Below are 20,532 nucleotides of genomic sequence, written 5' to 3' on the forward strand. Positions count from 1 at the left end.
GGGATGTTATTACCCCTACAATCCTATTGAATCACCGAGCTCTGGTCACAGGCCACACCCCCGCCCCACACCACATACTCTCTCTAGAGGCTGCCCTGGCTCCCTCAACAGCCTCCCAATCCCTCTCCTCTCCCTGAATTTCCAGCAGAGGCCGGCACTGACACTCACCCTGTTGGCTGCATCCCCCTCGTCCTGCTGCTTCGACGACAGCTCATCCGCCCGGCTCTTGATCAGCTTGCAGTATGCCAGAGCGATTTTACACATGTCCTAGGGGATAGGGCAAGAGGCAGTGAGCATGGGTAACGCACAGTGGACAGAACACTGCACAGGTTTGCGCTGGGGGCAGATGTTGGCTTTATCACCCCAGATCGTGCCAATGGGCCATTCTCTCTGGCGCCCTGTCTCTGAGACTGACCTATGTCTGATGCTTCAGAGAAAGGGATTAAAAAACCCAAAGCACTTGGCCAACATGTATAGGGGTAGGAGAGGAATTCCTTCCTGACCCTCTGCCGCTGATGCTCTGAAACATGACATTTGATGACCTCTTCTTAGCGTAGTTACAACTTGCTATTACTGATCCAGCTAGACTGTCCAAGTACGCACCTCAACAAACTTCACCATGATCATGAAGGCTTCCTCTGGGTCCGGCCAGTCCAGCTGCTGCCAGGTTTTAACAATCTGAGCATAGCATGTGGACAGGTCAACAGTGGACGTGCTGTGTTTATTCAGCTCCCCCAGGGGCATCAGCTGGGTGGGTGGCGACAGAAAAAACATTTTACCAAGAAACTTGCAAGTAAACCAACAAACCGGTTCCAAAGCCAGCTCTTATTGCAAAGTAGCCCCTTATTCACCTTCCCCTGCTCTGCTCCCCAGATCATTGGTCTGGGACCAGGCAGTTTGCTCTTGGCCACAGCATCAGCATGTCATGGTAGAAGAGCAGTTAAGGGGCATCTATCCAGTCGGGGTCCCTTTGATTTTAGTGAGGGAAGGCAGCACTGGGGAGACACCTGGACTGTGAAGCTCTTTGCCCGTAAGGTAGGTGCAGAACATGCAGAGGTGGCGCTGCCTGCCCATCAGGCCTCACCCGCCCTGGCAGGACCAGACTAAAGGAGAGTGGGTCTCTCCCCTCCAAGGCCCATTCCATCCTTGGCCTCTCTGCTGAGACTGCCAACAAAGGGAGCCAACTGTGGCTTGTGACAAGGAACGAAGCAGAGGCTCATCAACTCGCTTCACACAGGCTGCCACGGAGCCATGGTCTTTAACCCATGAGAACAGAACAGGGTCAGCAATGACGTGATGCTGTGAGGGGACAGGGCTACGGAGAGCGTAGAGGGCAAGGGCCCTGGGGTACGAAGGATCAGCTGTCAGAGGAAAGGCAGGTTCCATCTGTCACCCCTGTGCCCCTCACGAGGGCTTGCCTGCCACATTGGCTCTCAGCAGGGATAGGGGACACTTGATTGTCGGGGTGCAGGAGACTGCTATTGTAGGGGTCCCAAAGCCTGCCGATCCTTAGGATTTCACATAGCAGAAAGGGGGGAGTCCTGGAGGAAAAGAATGGGCTGGAAGTGAAAGATGGGTCAGACAATGTCAAAAGATGGAGAGCCTCAGGAAGGCTGGGGGGAGTTTTTCCCTCTGTGGCAATCTCAGTGTTACCTGGTCCACCTGGATCGCTCTCTGGGTCCTCTCCAGTGCTATCATGTAGGTCTTCTGGAGCCACTTGGGGATGGCTTCCTTAAACCACTGGTGGAAGTCAGTCAGAGCAAGGGGGCCATCCCTGGGAATACAGACACAAGACGGGTTTCTGTGCTGCAGCAGAACCAAGACACGAGCCTACGCATTCCACTGCCACTAAGACCTGAAAAATACCTGGCTCACAGAGAAGGCAGCGTTCACAGCGCATACCGCACAGCTGCCCACCTGGCAACACAGGACAGAGATCCATAGGCTGGCAGAAGAGCAGCCTAAAGTATTATCTGAGCCATGTCTGTAGCTACCTCTGCCTCCCAGAACCCCACTTGTCTATATCCGGAGCTCTAGCTCTCTGAAGACCCGTTCAGCGTCATGCCTGAAGCATGGCGGGTGCAGGTTACATTAAACCCCCAACATGGTCTGGCGTTTATGATGTCACTGCACTAACCTAAAGCGACAGGTGGCTGGGCCAGTGAACCTTCTGATTCCACTCAAATCTACTCCAATTGGCCCAGCAGAAAGTCAGCCACTGATGTGGTCCCAACCCCTTCAGTTTCCCTGGTGCTGCTAATGTTGATCTCGCTCTATGTGACTGGACTATGAGCTGAGCCTGGCTCAGGTGGGTCAGTACCTCTTGAACAGGAAGCTCTTCATCCGATAAAGCTCCTGCAGGCTTATGTAGAGCTGGAAAAGGCTCTCTGCTGTGAGTTGGGACATGCTGCTGTCAATCTCACTCAGCTCTTCCTTGACATGACATGACACCTGCAGGGAATGGGAACCGCAGGGAAGGAGGGTTAATAAGAACGCATCTGTGAATGCTTGTCCTGCAATGGGATCAGGGAAAGGAAATGTGCCATCCCAATTAGCTGATACAACACACTTTCCTTTTGTCTGATGTATAAGTTGGGGACACCAGCTGTTTGAGGGCTCAGGGGGTTCAGATAATACAGCCAAAACCTGTTTAGCCCCATTTTATGGGCCCAGAGAATTTCAGCGACTCGGTTAATTTACAGCCTTGCAACTGACTCAGTTGCAAAGCCAGGAATCAAAGCCAGGAATCGCTACTCCTTTGCTTTAGCCATTAGGCTGCACTGCCTAAATGTGCCTTTCTTAAACTCCTGGCTAGTCCCAGTGTCCAGGCCTCTGGGGCTGGGGACAGGATTAGTCCCTCCCTCACAACCCAAGGATGCCCACAGTCCCATATCCAGGGTTTGGAATACAAAGGATTCTCCACCACGAGTGAACTCTTCCCATGAGCCCTTGAGGAGCACATGGACTGCGGGGGGCACCTCAGATTATTCCCTTCCTCTGACAGCTGGCTAAGTGCTTCGGCATTGCTTTATTCTCTGCTGCTCTGACTGGAGAGTCTGGAACACCCGCTCACCAGCTCCTGCAGCTCCAGGTAGGTAATGAAGAAGAGATCCACATTCACAGTGCTGCAGGGGAGAAACAGGAGGTCAGGAATCTGCCGGATACAACTCACTGACCAACCTGTCAAAGCCAGTGCAATTAACCCTCTCCCACCCGAGCCCTTTGACATGAACTAGAGTGACAAGAAGCTACAAAACTAAAACAATCTGAAAGGCTCCAGCCGGCAGAGCCAGCAATGCTGGAAAGCTAGGACATCTGTAGTTAACCTCTGCTCCCTAAACAACAGGCAACTGTAGTGCATAACGAACCATGAGGGAATGTTTCCCCGGGGCTTTCCAGTCTCATACTTGGTGTCACAATCTGTTTATCTTTACAGATGTTCTTTTGCAGCTGGGAAATGTGCTTTGGAGCTGTCGCCTTCAGTACCCTAAGCAAAGCCGCTGACAGAGCATGGGGTAGATGCTTGGGAGGGGAATGGGGGAACCATCTACCTACTTGGTGAAAAATTTGTTCCAGGTTTTGTGGCATTGTTTGAGATCCCCGTTCACCTCCATGAGAAGCTTGACCAGTGCTTTCCCATTCTCCTCCATGGTCTACAAAGGGAAGGACGGAAAGTTACGCCTTGGTTTTGGTGCCAAGTGATCTATCAACATATCTAGCGACAGCCCGCACCATTGTGGTATCTGAGCAGCTCACAGATTTACCTTCCCCATGCCCCTCAAAGGTAGGGATATATCATTACCCCATTGGGGAACTGATGCACAGAAAGCGGTGAAGTAACTTCCCCCAGATCACACAGGAAATACGTTAGCAGGGCTGGGCATTGAACCCAGATCTCCACCATGCTAGTACAGTGCCTTAACCACAAGGCCATGCTGCCAAGCGAAGGTGGGACATTCTTTGGGTGGCTGCTCCATTCCGGGTTATAATGGGAGATGTGCCAAGCTAACAGGAGTGACCTGCTCAGACTGACACACAGGAAGGGAGGGGACCGGAGGTGAATGGCAACTGTTCATTTCTTCTTATGGGGACAGTTGGTTGCCTTCTACCCCAGCTGCAGGTGCTCAGCACCTCTGAAAATTGGGCTCAAGGTGTCTTTTGGGCATCCAAAAATCACTGCCCCCTTCTGAAAATTGTGGCCTGAGAAAGCGTCACCTCCCTCTTCCTACCCAAACAGCCCCTCAGCCTGGCCCAGCAAACTGGTGTATGAATGAAAGGGGGATCTGACCTTTACCATTGGCTTCAGGTGCTGCTTCTGCATACGAAACCATTCAGTGGTTCCTGACTGCAAGAGAACGGGACACAGAATGAAGGGAGAGAAGCAGGAGCTGCAGAGACAACCGAGCCACCCCATTCATCCAGGCACAACAGACACAACAGCACAACGCCTTCATTGTGACTCAGGGTTGAACGCAGGTCAGGCTAGCAGCCCAGAGACACACAGCATGGCGGGGAGCGGGACTCAGCTCACCATCCAGGCTCCATCTCTCACCCTGAGCAGGCAGCATGCTCAGTCCTGGAGGGAAAGGAGCGCCTTACACTTCTCTAGAGGGGACCCACTGGGCAGTCAAAGGCACAGCGCAGAAAAGCTTTGGAAACGCTACCTCCCACCCCCTCTGCTGGAATCAGGGTCAGGACTCAAGGCCTTTGCATGTTGGCATAAGGGAAGGAACAATGCTCGCGGCTCCAGGAGGAAGTCAGAGGAACCCCTATGGCAGCGGTTCTCAATCTATTTACCAGTGTGGACCACATATGCAGCTCTCTATGTATTACGTGGGCTGCATCCACACAAAAATATATATATACTACCTGTATGTTCCTGAGGATGGTCACATAGGCCATACCTGTGTACTGATTGGGCCGCAAGCAGCCTGTGGGCTGCGAGTTGAGAACCACTGCCCTATGGGTTGGGGGAGGAGAGAGCACAGAGGTTGTACTGTACCTTGAGAGCCTCCATCACCATCTGCTGAAGGTTAGGGGTCAGAGTACAAAGTTCTTGGAAGGCTTTCATTTTACACATCTGGACCAGGACCCTGTGAAATGAGAATCATTGCTAAGCCACAGCACAACCCAAAGAGCTTCAGAAATGAGAGCTTTGCCACCAGCAACATCTCCCCATGCACACTTTCCTCTATAGAGCTTCCTTCAATGAGAGGCTCCCTATAAGTTATCGCCTAGCTGCCAGGTCACAGACAGAGGGACAGACATATTCCTATGCTGGCAGCTTGGGAGAGGACCGAATGCTAAGACTTCTTCATCAGGGCTCTGAACTTGGCAGGACTTACGGTCCAGAGCTCAAATTCACCTCCCACGAAGTGAGAAATACCTTGGGGCAGGAGAGGTTACAGGGGACGGTTTGGAGTTAAAACAACAAACAAAAGCCATCACAGTGTGACAGCTGCCCTCATGGCCAACACACCAGGGGATGAACTGCTGACCTACAGAACTAAAAGCATGAGCTGCTACAGGTTGCACTAAAGAACCAAACCTCCCTAGGGGGTCTATAACAGACTCATCTCTCCCCGCCAGAGGGACCTGTAACAGGAATTGACCGGCAGGGGGGACGGGGGGGTGTTACATAAACTCCAGAGAAAAGTGTTATCCCATAATATAAAGGCCTCTATTTAACCCAGTCAATGCACACCCAGGAGGGAATACTCCCTAGGCATCAGAAGAAAAAATGACAAAATGCCAGTTTAGAATGGGGGAGGTCCCTTGATGTCAGTCTACTTCCTTAGGGGACAGACCCACCAGGGAAAGGCAGAGGAGAGGAGACAACAAAGGGAGCTGGGAATGAAAGTGGGAGAGAGGTTTTCCTGTAGAACAGTCTCCTCGGGGGAAGTAGTAGAAGCTCCAATACACGGGGTGTCAAAAGGTAGACTGGATAATGTAGCATAGGGAACAATCCCACACTAGCCCCAGGAGGATGGGCGGGGCCCTGTTTCTTCTCCAATTGACATTATTCTGTTTATGAAGCATTGCAGCTGGCTGACCTGAGCAATAACTGTAGCCTGTTTGTGGACTCAGGGGCAGAGAGAGGGAAGACGATGCGGTACTTCTGGAGGAGAGAGATTCCATAGGCCAGCAAGGACTGGAAAGATTCGGCCAGCTCTGCTTTCTGGGAAGAAGAAACGGAAGACGCATCAGCAGCGACAGTGACTCTGTGATGGTCACAGCTCCTCAGGTGGACGACGCCTATCCCCAGCCAACATGGCCTCACTACCGATGGGGGCTATTTCTGGATTTTGCAACATGCCTCTGCCTCCAAAACCATTTTAAGAATTATCTGCCCCACTGCAAAGGGAAGCACGAAGGAATGCCAGCCCTTCTAGGGAGACGCTGAAATTATTCCCAGCAGCCTCTGGGAAGTGAGAGGGAAAAGCAAAACTGAATCACCTCGAACTGATTTCTAGACTGCTTTAGGATCTTAAAAACCATCTAGATGCTTGAGGCATTGGTAGAGGCGCCCTAGTTAAGGCTGAGGTGAGTTTTGCATTTAAAGCAGGGATTTAACCCCACCATAACAAAAAATACAGCAACGGCGAGACGTTCCCAGGCAGGGAACACGGACACAATTTAAGACCCTGAGCGTGACCTGATAGCCAGAGGTTTGTCTCAATGGGGCCAGAACTGGGCGAGCAGACAGGCAAGCTGGACACACAGACGGTGTTATTTGTAGTTTTTGACTGGAATTGAACCACGGAATGGGTATAGCACAGTCAGCAGCAGTGCAAGCTTCCACTCCAATGGGCCTCAGCAGATCTCCCGCTGCGGGGAGAGGGCAGCACAATCTCCATGGCCCATTCCCGGGTCGGCCTGTAAAGAGGTGGCCAACAAGGGTGCCGGGTACCATGATGGGGGCAGTTTCCGTGGGAACACCAGTCCTCTGTGGACTGGACTGGGAGCCGCCAATGAGGAGTTGCCAGACGGTAAAGATCTTCAGCCACTGCCGGGTTTGAACCAGTGAGCTCGAGGTGAAGGACTCTCAGCCCATTACCAGTCCCAGCTTCACCGAAGGTAGGGTAACAAAGTCTCTCACCCGGGGCAAGGGACTCCATTTGTAGAATGGCTCCCCAACATGTCTGCCACTTAACAAGCCCAGCTGGTTGGGGTGAAATCCTACCCCAAAGGCTCAGACCCTACAGCTGGTTCAAGGAGAGCCTAGAGCCAGGTTTTTTAGCATGATCTGTTCCCTGCAAAGGAAACCGCTAAGAAATGCCATCCTTCTAGGAAGGTGCTGAAGCTACTCACAGAAGCCAAAGGGAAGAGCAACCCAGAACCACCTCAATCTGATTTCTAGATTACGACATGATCTTAAAGACGGTCTGTATTATGAGGCGTCAGCAGTGGCTCCTTAGCCCATCGTCAGGTTTTTCACCTAGCTGGCACAGGCCAGGAACTCCTTCTGCAGGGGGCTCCCACCCGAGCAGCACCAATTTGCGGCGCTTCTCAACCAGCCAACGAGGAGCCGAGAGAGGTGACATAAAGAGGGTCCCTTGGCTGTCGTGGCTTATTGGCGGCTGTCCCCGGCTCCCCGGATCTCTGCCCCAAGCTTGGCTGTGGTGTCTGCTCATACCTGCTCAGATCGCAGCCTTTCCTGGATCCACTGGTACTCGATGCTGGTGATCTGGTGGAGCAGGCAGGTGCAGTTAAACTCTAAGCTCTGGTAGAGTTTGCTGTAAGCCAGCCACTGGCTGCAGTGAAAGGGAAAGAGACACACTCTGAGATTGGGGGCGCGTAGGCCAGGCCCAGCACCCTCCTCAGGTAGGAACACGTTCTTATTACCCCAGGAGGTCAGAATCAGCCACTCCCCAAGACTCGCTCAGGCCCAGAGCTCCTGCCCTGCCTCATCCCATTCCAAAGCACAGTGCTGCACCCACAGTGTTCACGTGGAGGGAAAGAGAGGGGCGGGGGAAGGGAAAACAGCTTGGGGTAGTGGTAGTGAGAGATGAGTTCCCCCCCGCCGATCTCCACCTGCCCCAACCCGTAGCAATGGCCGTGTCTGCAGCGTTAGAAGAATCAGGGGCTTCCTGGCGCATGCTCACAGGCAAGATGGTGATGGAGAGAATCCCAATAGTTCTGCTGCCATAAACATCCAGGGAGAGCATGTCCCGGGGTGCAGGGCAATGACGTATGTCTAGAGCGATGCACGAGGCAGAAGTGACCAAACTTATGGAGAAGAGCAAGGAAGTCAGACTACTGACCCTACCATAGGCAGCAGGTGTGGGCATCTGCAGTTCAACAATAATAATATTAATGCTATACTTTGTACTTCCACAGTGCTTGTTATCTGGGGATCTCAAAGCACATCACTAAGCATAGTCTGGCTTCACATGCCTGCAAAATAGGGCCATTTTATTACTATTTTACAAACAAAAGCACAGAGAGGTTAAAGGACTTGCCCAAGGTCCCCCAGAATCAGTGGCAGAGCTGGAAAGAGAACCCAGGTCTCTTAATTCCCAGACGCCGTTGCCATAATCATTACACAACACTGGCCGAGTGCATATGGTACTTACGCCATGACCTGGTGAAAGTCAGACAGGTCTTTCTGAGCTGCGTGCAGGTACAGGATCATTCTGGCATGTTTACTCAGCTCCCCATCCCAGGAAGTACTCCCAGCCTGTACGGGGAAGGAAAGAGCGAGAGAGTTAATCCTGCCTCGCGGAAGAGAAGAGAGAAGAGTCTCCTCGAGCCAGCCATAGAATTTGGATACTCCTGTGATTTGTACTTGGTTTTCATTTGCCCCACCACCTCTCTCAAGCTCTAGAATGGGCCCTTCACATGCCACATGGTCATTGCACCAGCCCAGGCAAATACCCACATGGTTCAGACACGGGGATGAGCTTACTGGAAAGGTAATGGAAAGTGCTGGGTCAAGCAGTTGTTGCACGAGTGAGGAACAGGGCTGCAGATCTGCTGGCACTGGTCCAGGTTTCATGTCATCTCACACAATCGCCATAGAAACCAAGGTCTTTTAATGGAGACGTCAAAGGAAGACGCCCTTCTGCCTGTCCCAGGTGGACGTTAAAGATCCCAGTGTGTTACACAGCATGTCCCTTCTCAGTAACACAGGCTGTTGTGTTGGACGCCTGCACCATTGGGGGTAACTCATTGCTTTGGAAAGTCTCTTGGGATACACCCAAAGGCTCTGAAGAGAGCCACAATCTGAGCCATCTGCACTGCAGCATGAAATTCAATCCTCATCCAGCTCCCACCAGCTTCCCTGACCCTTGCTGGCTTCACACGTACCTGGTGCTGCAGGATCTCATAGAGCACTATCTGCTGCAACAGGTGGCGATGGACAGTGTAACTCGGCTGGGTCTTGCTCAAAGAGGTGGCCCTCTGAAAAGAGAAACAAAAGCGGGGAGACGGCTCAGAGTGTGAGATGGAAGAGAGCACGTCTCCACAGGACACCCAACATCCAAGCCATCTGACAAACCTGGAGCTGGATTTAGAGGTCCCTTGTTTAATGGCAGGACTTTGGTTTATGTCCAAGCAACCACAACCTTTGTGAGAGGTTTGACACTGCCTCCTGGAAGAGTTAAACCAAGTGCCCTCGATTTTCAGGGTAATTAATCACCAGGCACCACTGATGCTGAGGCATAGACCTTTATCATGGGAGGACCCATCGAGATGCTAGAGAGTGCCCAAGAGAAAATGGAACAAATAGGATACAAGAGAATGAATTCCCCACTCCTCATCTCTACAGCAGCCTGTGGGCCTTCTGCACCTCTGTAACCTCCAGAGCAGCAACAGGATCGGACCCGCTGATATAGCCCTGGCAAGCAACCCTCAAACCTAGTGTTTAACTTCCTCCCTTCACGAAAAGCTCCTCCTACCTTCTTGTGAGTCATCAGGAACTGCAAGTGGCACTGCCCCCGGTTGGGGTAGGTTTCTGTCCGGGGCTCCAGGTTGTACCATTCGTCAGTCCTGCAATGCAGGTCCTGTAGATAGACAGACGGATGGATAGTTGTCAAACACTGAAGCGTCAGCGATAGGGGGATGCCCATTCAGGGAATAGGATCCATCACATTAATATGGCAGGAATTTGTAATATTAGACAATTAACATGTATACTTAATTTAAAAAAATAATCCATGGGCTGGAGGCACTTTTCCTTATTTCCTAATTTAGTCTCATTTTTCAATACAAAATCCACCAGCAGCAAAACTGTTGTACATCTCAGCACTGATCACGACCAATAAGTCTTTGCTTATTTACGATATAGCTGAGAATTACCTTGGCCTGAGGGATAGCTGACTATCTGTGGGGGGCTTGCGAAGGCCAGCAGCCCTGGTTAATCATTAGTTCCTTAAGGAAGGATGGTCTATTGGTGAGAGCAATGGGCTCAGGAGACCGGGGTTCTATTACTGGCTCTGCAGTTGATTGGCTTTGCAGACCTCACTTTACCTTTCTGTCACATGCTGCCCAACCCCTGTGAGATTTAATTAATGCTTGTGACATGCTTTGAGATGCTCAGAGGAAAGATGCTATAGAGCAACAGAACATTATAAGCCTACATCTCCATGCTCACCTGCAAGCGAAGAACCAAGTTCCCAAGGAAGTCATCCTGCCCTTTGTCTTTCCGAGCATCCTTAAACATCCTGGAAAGGAAAATATAAATCAGCTGGGTGAAATGAGAAAATCTTTTCCCAGGAATGTAAAACATCTATAGGCTGTGCAAGGCACTGGAGGGGCCAATCCTGCACTGGGCCCAGGAGATGGGTGTGACTGGAGAGAACATAAGAATGTACGCATGGTCTGACCCAGAATGGTCCATCTAGCCCAGTATCCTTTCTTCTCACAGTGGCCAATGCCAGGTGCTTCAGAGGGAATGAACAGAACAGGGAAGTTATCAAGTGATCCATCCCCTGTCGTGCAGACTAACTTCTGGTAGTCACTGTTTTACAGACACCCGGGGCATGGGGTCGTGTCCCTGACCATGCTGGCTAATAGCCATTGATGGACCTATTTTCCATGAAGTTATCTAATTTTTTTTTGAACCCAGTTATACTTTTGGCCTTCACAACATCCCCTGGCAAAGAGTTCCATTGATTGACTGTGTGTTGTGTGAAGAAATACTTCCTTATGTTTTTTAAACCTGCTATTAATTTAATTGGACAATCGCCGGTTCTTGAGTTATGTGAAAGGGTAAAGAATACTTCCCCCTATTCAGTTTCTCCACCCCAGGCATGATTTTATAGCCCTCTATCACATCCCCCCTTAGTCATCTATTTTCTAAGCTGAACAATCCCAGGCTTTATTAATCTCTCCTCATATGGAAGCTGTTCATTTTTGTTGCCCGTCTCCCTCTTGCTTCTATGATTCTGCAAAACTCTCTCTCCTTCACCCAGGAGTCTCAGCACCAATAGTTAAGTGACCTGCTAAACTAGGGAAGCAAATGATAGGGCACTTTCTCAGCTTCTCCTTGTCAACAATGGTGGATGCAAAGTGCCTGCAGAGCCAGAAACAGCTTGGGCGTAGAGATCACAAACACTCAGTGGTGGTTGATACTCATTTTCCATTCCAATATTATACAAACTGAGCAATTTAATATGTAGATAAGCTGTGGCCCAAGACACGAGCCCCTGCTCCTCCAGGTGCCCCTGGAAGTCAGGAATTTGGAGCCACTGGCTCTATGTCACTACGGGCATGCCTACACCACACGCTGGCTGGCTGCCTTTGCCCAACCCCCCCTATAATCCACAGTGAAAGCTCTCAAATGTGCATCTAGGGAGCATTGTACCCAAAGACACCGACTCCTTGGGTACGCTGGGGCTGGAGCACCCACAAGGAAAAAAAGGTGGGTGCTGAACACCCACTGGCAGCCCTCCCCCCCCGCAGCGTCTCCCACTGGTGGGCCCTGCCGATCAGTGCCTCCCAACTCTTTATCTGTGCCTCCTGCCCACCACAATCAGCTGTTTCGCAGCAGGCAGGAGGCTCTGAGGCTGGGTGGGGGAGGAGTGAGGACGCAGCGTGCTCGGGGGGAGGGGGCGGAACGAGGCAGGAAGAAGTGGGGTGGGGGTGGGAAAAGGTGGGGCAGGGCCTTGGGGGAAGGGGTGGATGGAGGCAGGGCCGGGGGCAGAGCTGGGGGTCGAGCACCCCTTAGCACATTGGAAAGTCGGTGCCTGTGATTGTAGGGAGCTCGAGTGCCCATCTTTGAGGTATGGAGCAGAGTGTGTGTTGAGCCCTGACCTGCTCCCTGACAGACCCCTGGCTTGTCCCAGGGTTGGGAGGGGCAGAAGTGAGCAGCATGCAGAGCCAGAAGCGCCTCAGCTTAAGGTGTGGGAGGGCTAAAGCCATTGCTACAAAGAGGTCCAGGGAAGACGGACAAGTTCTCCCACAACACACCACAAAACAATTCTTAGAGAGGCTCCAGTTGGTGAGGAGCCATGAACTCTGGGATACGCCCCCAGAAATCCTTGTTCCCTCCCAGCCACAGGTAGCTGCCACGCCTGTGTGGGCACAGCTAACCAGGCTTGGGTTCTGCGGCCGCGTGGACTCTCAGACAGGGCCGGCTCCAGGCACCAGCGTTCCAGGCAGGTGCTTGGGGCGGCAGTCAGAAAGGGGCGGCAGTGTTTCCGCCGCAGCGGCCCCTCTGTCCCACCGGCTGTGGCGGCAATTCGGCGACGGCTCCTCTGTTCCTCTGGCCGTGGCGGCAATTCGGCGACAGCTTCTCCCTTTTGCCGTCTGCGGCGGAAGTTTTCTTCACTGCTTGGGGCGGCAAAACCTGTAGAGCTCTCAGAGCAGGGTTGGCCAACCCACACGCACATGCACATGAGCCAGGACACGTGGTACACCTGCCACAGAGACATGCCCTGCATGACGGCAGAACTGTGAGTGGGAAGAGGAGGCTGTGGCCCAGCCAGGAGGAGATCATCACCGACCAGAGTCCTTGCCACATCCAAAATTCATCTCCCTGTGCCCTGGTCTCTTGCGGTCTGCACGCTGGGTCTCGTTAGTCCAGTACAGCAGACACCAGGATCCCAGGCTGGAGTACATCAGGCCCATCATTGAGGTGACCTTTTTGGTGTTGGGCTGGGCAAGGGAAGTATCTGCATCTCTCTTTAAGGACATTCTTGGTACATCTCCAGCGGAGTGCCATGCTCAGAGGAGGCTGCCCATTCTAGCCACCTTTGTAGAGATTACACAGACCCAGGGCACAGGGGTTGGGGCGAACGCATACCTGTCTTTATTTCCTTGTCCCTCAGATGCCTCCCTCCTTCCTATAACCTTTAAACATTACTGCTGCAGATAAGGATTAACTAGTGTGAAGAACAGGACACCGGCGTCAAAGAGCAAATCTCCCCAGGAGGGGATGGCGAGCGTGTGACAGAGCTGCTCCCATGCCTGCAGCACAGCAGAGCGAAGGTCTGATGCCTAGCCGGGGAGCCTCCCAAGCGCATGTTGAACAAGGACCTCACAGCGCTGCACTCAGAGCAGCACTCAAGCCGAGCGCGTGCACTGCTAACAGAGCGGGGTGACTGACAGCCCGTCCACCCACTCCCCAGTACCAACCTCTTCAGGCCATGGAGATCTGTCAGCCCTCCCAGCTTATGCCGCATGGATTCCTCCACGTCCAAGTCCCTGCCGGGGAGGGTCAGAAACACAGCAGGTGAGGAGGGGGCACATTGAAAACCGCATTGTTAACGTTCGTTTGCCAGGGAGCCGCAGGGTCAAAGTCAGGACTAAGGGAGAGGCCCCCAACACACGGACTCCACCGGGCCAGAAGGGGGGAAATAATCAGGTGTCCAGGGAGGAGAGACGATGCTCAGATACAGTGTAGTGCTGGGGGCGGTATAAAACCCTGTCGAGCTAGACGCGATTTCTTGCAGCAATTGTGGCAGGGAGTCTCGACTCCCCACCCCCGCCCCACCTCCAAGGCAACACTCATCCGCCACAAAGAAGGCAAAAGGGCACAAGCCCCAGTTTGACAACGCCTGTGCACATCACCTTTGTAGAGATTACACAGACCCAGGGCAGAGGGGTAGGGGTGAACGCACACCCGTCTTTATTTCCTTGTCCCTCAGACGCCTCCCTCCTTCCTATAACCTTGACATAGAAATTCAGGGCTGGAGTCTCTGTTGCCTTGCACCTCGTGCAACCCTTTCCACCTGTGCAAAGTGACTGCAGAATGCAACTCCTCTGATCTGATGGCACAGCGCACTCGCTTTCCACAGGCGTAAAGGACAGTGTGCAGCCATTGGCAGTGGAGGACTGGGCCCCATGTACATTAGCTGGGGTTCCACACAGGGATCTGTTAGGGTGCAGGCTGCAGGAGCAGTGCTCTCAGAGCCCTGTCTCAGAGCAGGATCTCTGCACACAGACCGGTCTTGAGTTTTCAGCCCCAAGCTGGCATGGGTGCGTACGCTCCATCACACTCACCACATGTCCAGATGGAAGCTGGAATTTGCTTCATCATTAAACTCCCTGCAGGATACAGAATCAGAAGACGTTACTCCTGGGATTTCGAGAGGATTTCCACTCAGGCCACAAATATTAGGAAGGGAGGGCGAAGGAGAGAGAGATTAAAGGCAGGGAGCCCCCACACCACAAGCTAGAAACAGTGTAGGGCTGGGGTGTAGCTTTGTGTCAATAATGAAGACGAGTCAGGCCCCTGGAAACCCTGGTTATTACAGCTGGACTGTCACAATTGCTCTCTAGTTCACTCGGGGCACTCCCAGGTTTATGGGTGGTCAATATGTTTCAGGTGCTCAGTTTGTGTTCTGATTCCTAGAGTGGTGGCAGGCCTTTGGCTGGACTACCTTCAGATTTTTCTGGCTTGCCCAAGAATACCAGAAAGAGAAGCCCCCGGGCTGACAAATATGGAAGACACAGGGCAAAATTATTCATAGAAGATCCAAGGAAGTCTAATCCCTGCAATAGACCTGGCCTGCTAGACAAGAGCCAGATACCCACTGAGGTGTATCAACTGCAAAAATTAAAAAAAAATACCCCACATCAGCTGGTCTCAGAGCCCGGGTCTACAGACTTGGGTTCATGGGGCTTGTGCTACAGTGCTAAAAATAGCCCAGTCCCGTCGCTGGGCCTCAGAGCCTGAGCTCCAGCTGGAGCAGGAACGTCTATATGGGCTGTTTTCAGTGCCGGAGCGTGAGCCCAAGTCCTTAGAGCCAGGCTGTGAGACTCGTTGCCAGGGGTGTTTTGGTTTTGCAGTGTAGACATACCCTGAGAGATCATTGCACCTCACTTTTCCACTGTCTCCAATTTCTTTACTAGGCTAAAACAACACAGGAGCTTCTGCTCTTTCCAACAAGCAGAGGCCTGTGTTTATAGCACAGCATCCTGCCTTGTAATCCTGCCAGTCCCCCCTGCCCCTCACAAACTACTAGCTATGTTACCTCCCAGTTTATGTCAATCACAAAGACCAAACTTTGGACCTAGATTCCTTGCCCGTGGTTCTTGCAAGCAGAAAGGAAACAGCTGTGGCAGCAGAGAAGGGAAAGGAAGGGACAACGGGGAGACCTACAGTATAAATGTCTCATTCCACACAGGAGTGAGAGTTTGATTTATGACTTGGGTGCGGTGTGTCTGGTCTTCGGGGATCATGTCTTTCACCACAGCCTTTAATGGCTTCTTGTTCTCCGGATGGGAGCTGCTGTCGCTGGAAGGCTCCTGTCTCTTTGATTCTATCCCCAGCAGGCAGTATGGGTCGCTGAACCCTGCAACCACAAGGCATAAAAAAAATAAATTTCCTCCAACAGAATTATCTATTGTGACAAAATGCAACACCCAGCCTTTGTGCCAAGGTCCGCCTGCCTCTCGGGGGGATGGACAATGATAACAATACTTTGCACTAGGCGCCTTCATTCTGAGGAGCTCAAAGCGCTTCACAAACATTAATTAATCCTCACATCACATCTTAAAAATAGGGAAACCAAGGCACAGATGGGTGACCAACTTGCCCAAGGTGAGACAGCGGATGTAAGAACAGAACCCAGATCTCCTGGCCCAGTCCCCTGCTCTGATAAGGAACACATATATATGTGTCATACATCTATTCACACTCACCACTGACATCTTTACCCAGAATGTCTTTGGCTTGCTTCACAGTCACTTTCAGACAAAAAATTGGTTTCTGGAATTAAAAAAAACAAAAAACAACTCATCTCACCTGAAGGAAAAATCTCCATCATACACAGAAGTGACTGTGTGTTAGGTTTATTTGTAAACCCCATGATAAAACAAGGAAGCAGCACACACTGTTTCAATATTGCCAACCCCACACACTCAAATACCAGGCCCCAAAAAATCATGAGAAAATGGCTGAGAAAAGATCTTTTAAAAATAATAAATGTGGAGGTTGGGTTTTTTTAATTTGCATTCTGTTTTTTTTTTTTAGCTTTTAGGGAGCACTCAGGTCATATTTCCAGGAGGACTGGAAACTTACTTAAAAAAAAAAAAAAAAAAGAAGCGGATTCTCACATAATCATGTGACTCCAGAAGCTGAGAGTTTAAGGAAAACATCAAGCATCTCTCTCCCCTTGCTTCCTCTCTGTACACATCTGCCCGCTGTCATTTCCAATTCAGCTTTTGTGGCAATCCCCCTCTCGCTAAGCCCTCCCCTCCTTGGGGAGATGATGTACAGCAGCCCCTTCAAAGCAGTGTAGGAAATGCAACTGACCATTGTCCAAGCAGTGAAACTGACCATACGCTGTGCTGTCAAGCTCACAAAGTACTGTAAATAAGCAGAGGCCTGTCTTTATAGCACAACCTCCTGACCTGCCAGTCCTCTTCAACCACAAGCACACACTACCTCCCAGACTGCATCAATCATGAAGACCAAAGTTTGGACCTAAATGAGCAGCAGGGTCACAATGTGTTCAGACGCTGACAGTGTCCCTTTTAAGGATGCAACTGGAAAGTTGCAGGCAGACAGATCCCTTCAGCACCACACGTGACTCTCTGTAGCTATCTCTTTTTGCTGTCAGAGTCAATGCTGAGAGAGGTGGCAAAGTTCTCTCAAGAAACAAAAACCAAACCCAACCAACAATACTTTCAACTGCTTCTGAGCCCTGATCCTTTCCCACCTCTGCACGGAAGGGAACAAATTAGTCACTGAACTTCCGAGGGACTAAAGAGGAAGTTGTTCAGTCACCTTTTCCATCCATGGGAGCTGTGGAAATATGCGGTAGAGTGGGCAAGGCCAAAGGAAGCATCTGAAGACAAGGGACTTATGGGAAATATTGCCCCCAACCCCTCAGCTCCAGGCCAGGTGCACGGAGGGTCTCTCTCCTCCAGAATCCACTCCCGCCCATGTGGGCAGCAGAGCTGGCTCCTGACAGTGCTGCTATTCGCGACTAGGCTGCATTCTGTAATTCCACTAAGCAGCACTGAGTGGGCGGGAACATGCCCCATGAGTATGTCGACCCTGAAGCTGGATATGTAACTTCCAGCTCAGGCAGACGTACTCGCGCTAGCTTTCATTGAGTTAGCAGGCTAAAAATAGAAGTGTAGCTGCCACGGCTCAGAGAGTGGGATGGGCTAGGGTCCCAGGCAGGATTGTATGAGGTGAGGCCAGCCCATCCTGCCGCCCACACTGCCACAGCTACACTTCTGCTTTTAGCACGCTAGCTCATTGACAGCTAGTGCACAAACAGCTTCCTCAGCGGGAAATTTCACCTCCAGTTCCCACGCAGTCGTTCCCACAGTCTGGCTCCTACCTCCTTTTCATAACTGGTCTTTCAGCCCCACAGACTTTGCAGAGGGGACAAAGGCTGACAGGTGGGGGATCATCCCATATAAGTCACCTACCCCTTTCCTGAACCTCACCCTGGCTGTTTGGTTTCCCTCCTCGCTCCCCAAAACATAAGGCTTTAATCTGGATTTGATAGCAATGACTGTCAGTATCGAAGGACAAACTTGGACTATGGATAGTCCACCTGGGCCTTAGCTAACCAGCTGCTGTCCTACCATTAAATAGGGCACAAGATTTAGGACCAATCCTTGGGGATATCCATATTAAACATACCTCTGGCATTGACCTAGCCCTCTATGTTGTTCCACATAACTGAAGCACTGAGGTCAGTAGCATGTGTGCAAGCTGTAGATACACACGGCCATGTCACCTGAACGTTACCACTCTGTAGAATGAGGAATACCTTGAGTTCTTGCTATAGACGCATTGCCCTGGGGTGGGCACACACTTAAGAGATGATGCCTGTATCTATCACACATTCATGTACACACATGAGCTGACCCTGCTGAGCTCAGTGGGAGTTTTACAGGGGCTAAGCCTACAGGGGGAAGTGATCCAGCACAAATTCTGCTAGCATTGCAGTTGTCTGTGGAATAGAAATATACGGAGCCTGCCCCTACTTATGGGTGGTGTGATCTGGGGGAGATGGTCAGACTTTACCTCCAACTCTCTGACTCGCTGCAGTATAACGTGATGCTCCTCTGGGTCCATGCTGAAGGCCTGTTTTAAATATTACAGAAGATATAGCGTTGGCTTTATAACAATGGTACCTGGAATACATCCAAGGGCTTCCCACTACTCCCTTCCTCTGGGAGCCAGCTGGCACTCATGAAGGGTTTGATGAGAAAGGATAGAACAGCTTAAACTAAACCTAATCCAGACCCAGACTCATGAACACTTGGGTGCAGTCCACACAGACTTCCTAGCCTGTCCATCCCCTAGATAAAGGCTTCTTCCCAGCCAGACTGCTCCTCTCAGCTGCACTTCCGCCCCCAGCCCCTGTGCAGACTCTGCTGCCCTTCCCCTTCACCATTATTTTCTTCCCAGGCCCAGGTCCCCGACCCTTCTGCAGCCCTGCTCAGGCGGCTGGCTGGTGTGACTCAGCGTTGTCCTGTGCTGCTGACTGCTACTCTGACTATGACTCATGCTTGTGTCCAGCAGACCCCTCTAACTGCAGGAGCTCACAGAAAAGATTCATGCCTTATTCCGGCTCTGCAGAGCAGCCCCGGCAGCTGCGGGGATCTGAAATATGGAGAGAAGAACTCCCGCTCAGCGTGGGACAGAGGGAACTCCAGAGCTAGGGGCATGGAGGTGGCCTCTTCCCAATGTGGGACTGAGGGAGTTTTGGGGGCGAGAGGTACAGAGAGAGATAGCAAGAGGACAGGAACGTAGGGCAGGGTTTCAAGGAGCTGCAGGACAGGCACTCTCCCTTGACCTGGATGGGGATGGGGTTGGGGTTGAGCCCAGGGACTGACCTTTTGCACATACTCATACAATTCATCTGTGTTGGCATCATAGGCGGGTTCGGGCTTGCCCTGGCGGTACAGGATGATGTAGAGAACCTCCTCGTACAAGAGATTGAGCTGCAGGGCAAGGGGGTGACAGGTCACAGTCAGCTCCTCCTCTAGACATTGTGTGAGCTAGTCTCCGGCATGCTGGATGAGGTCTTTTCTGGGGCGGGGGTGGTGGAGGGCGTACGGATTGTACTATTAAATGTTTCCTCCACAAAACACAAGGGGAAATATGTTTGCTCTCCTTTCACAAACTGCGTCTGCTGCCCAGAATAAGCAGCAGGACATCGCCTGGCCATGTTATCCCATGCTTCAAATCAAGCCTGTTATATGCCCCCTTCGGCATCAGCTCAGTAGAACACACTAGCTTTCAGGCATACAGATGATGGGCAGCTTGTACAGCAATGCACTTCCCCGCGCTTTGCTATCGGGAATAGATGAAGCTGAAGCTGGAGCAGGCTGGTAGCGACTAGACATTGTTATAATCAAACCCAGTTCTAGAGGTGTTTTGTCAACATGGCAATTGCCACTAATTGTCCTCCTTGTTGGCAGTCTCCACAGACTAGGGGAACCAGATGTCCCCACTTTATGGGGACAGTCCCGATTTTTGGATCTTTTTCTTATATAGGCTCCTATTACCCCCCACCCCGTCCTGATTTTTCACATTTGCTGTCTGGTCACCCTACGACAGAGGACTAGTACTCAGTAAGGCTGGAACTTGTGCTAAGGCACATTGCAGGGAAGCTTGCATTGCTACTGCCTGTCTATAAGGATAGAAAAAAGGACGTCCATATGCAGGGCTGCCAAACCTTTTACCAACACTCCACTGATTAAAGAAACAATGCCAGACTCATACCTCTCGCCTGGAAAATCGGTGGGACAGGTCCATCTAGAAGAAACAAGAAAGACAGAGAGACACGTTTCTGTTCAGTTTTGATGGCATAACAGAACCTTTTTTCCATCAGATGCTTTTTCAGAGAATGCAACAAGGCCAGGGGTGCTTCCTTCTCCTCTCTGCATGCTTTTAAAAACGAAATGTAGATTGTGACAGAAGCATCAACTTCCTCCAATAGCTGTGTTAAGTGCATGAAGCATTGTGGGCCAGGGATTGTATGGTCTTCCCTGGGGTTGGGGGACCACAGCCCTTCAGGTGCTAGGACAGCAGGGCATTATTAGGCAAATTCACTCAGGTTGTAACACCTCCCAAGAGGTACCAACACCCGCAGAGGCTCACATATACTGATT

At 51.5% G+C, this 20,532-nt stretch overlaps 1 protein-coding gene across 5 annotated transcripts in view; it reads right to left on the bottom strand.

The window, feature by feature from the left end:
• Window positions 1-20,532, bottom strand: part of UNC13D (unc-13 homolog D) — a 54,506-nt gene that overhangs the window by 11,913 nt on the left and 22,061 nt on the right. For 4 of the 5 annotated variants that reach the window (XM_074970529.1, XM_074970527.1, XM_074970528.1 and 1 more), the window contains 21 exons: window positions 20,144-20,176; window positions 19,252-19,359; window positions 18,437-18,496; window positions 16,090-16,156; window positions 15,548-15,740; window positions 14,446-14,490; window positions 13,579-13,647; window positions 10,595-10,664; window positions 9,900-10,004; window positions 9,310-9,402; window positions 8,577-8,680; window positions 7,637-7,754; window positions 6,054-6,178; window positions 5,003-5,093; window positions 4,289-4,345; window positions 3,556-3,653; window positions 3,074-3,125; window positions 2,321-2,451; window positions 1,654-1,774; window positions 604-747; window positions 169-267 (listed from right to left, as the gene is read on the bottom strand). In XM_074970529.1, the coding sequence (XP_074826630.1) occupies window positions 169-267; window positions 604-747; window positions 1,654-1,774; window positions 2,321-2,451; window positions 3,074-3,125; window positions 3,556-3,653; window positions 4,289-4,345; window positions 5,003-5,093; window positions 6,054-6,178; window positions 7,637-7,754; window positions 8,577-8,680; window positions 9,310-9,402; window positions 9,900-10,004; window positions 10,595-10,664; window positions 13,579-13,647; window positions 14,446-14,490; window positions 15,548-15,740; window positions 16,090-16,156; window positions 18,437-18,496; window positions 19,252-19,359; window positions 20,144-20,176 (1,983 nt within the window). The remainder of the gene's footprint in view (window positions 1-168; window positions 268-603; window positions 748-1,653; window positions 1,775-2,320; window positions 2,452-3,073; window positions 3,126-3,555; window positions 3,654-4,288; window positions 4,346-5,002; window positions 5,094-6,053; window positions 6,179-7,636; window positions 7,755-8,576; window positions 8,681-9,309; window positions 9,403-9,899; window positions 10,005-10,594; window positions 10,665-13,578; window positions 13,648-14,445; window positions 14,491-15,547; window positions 15,741-16,089; window positions 16,157-18,436; window positions 18,497-19,251; window positions 19,360-20,143; window positions 20,177-20,532) is intronic. The other variant, XM_074970526.1, reaches the window with a different exon arrangement.

Source organism: Natator depressus, chromosome 14 (assembly GCF_965152275.1).
Source record: "Natator depressus isolate rNatDep1 chromosome 14, rNatDep2.hap1, whole genome shotgun sequence".
NCBI classification, from domain to species: Eukaryota; Metazoa; Chordata; order Testudines; family Cheloniidae; genus Natator; species Natator depressus.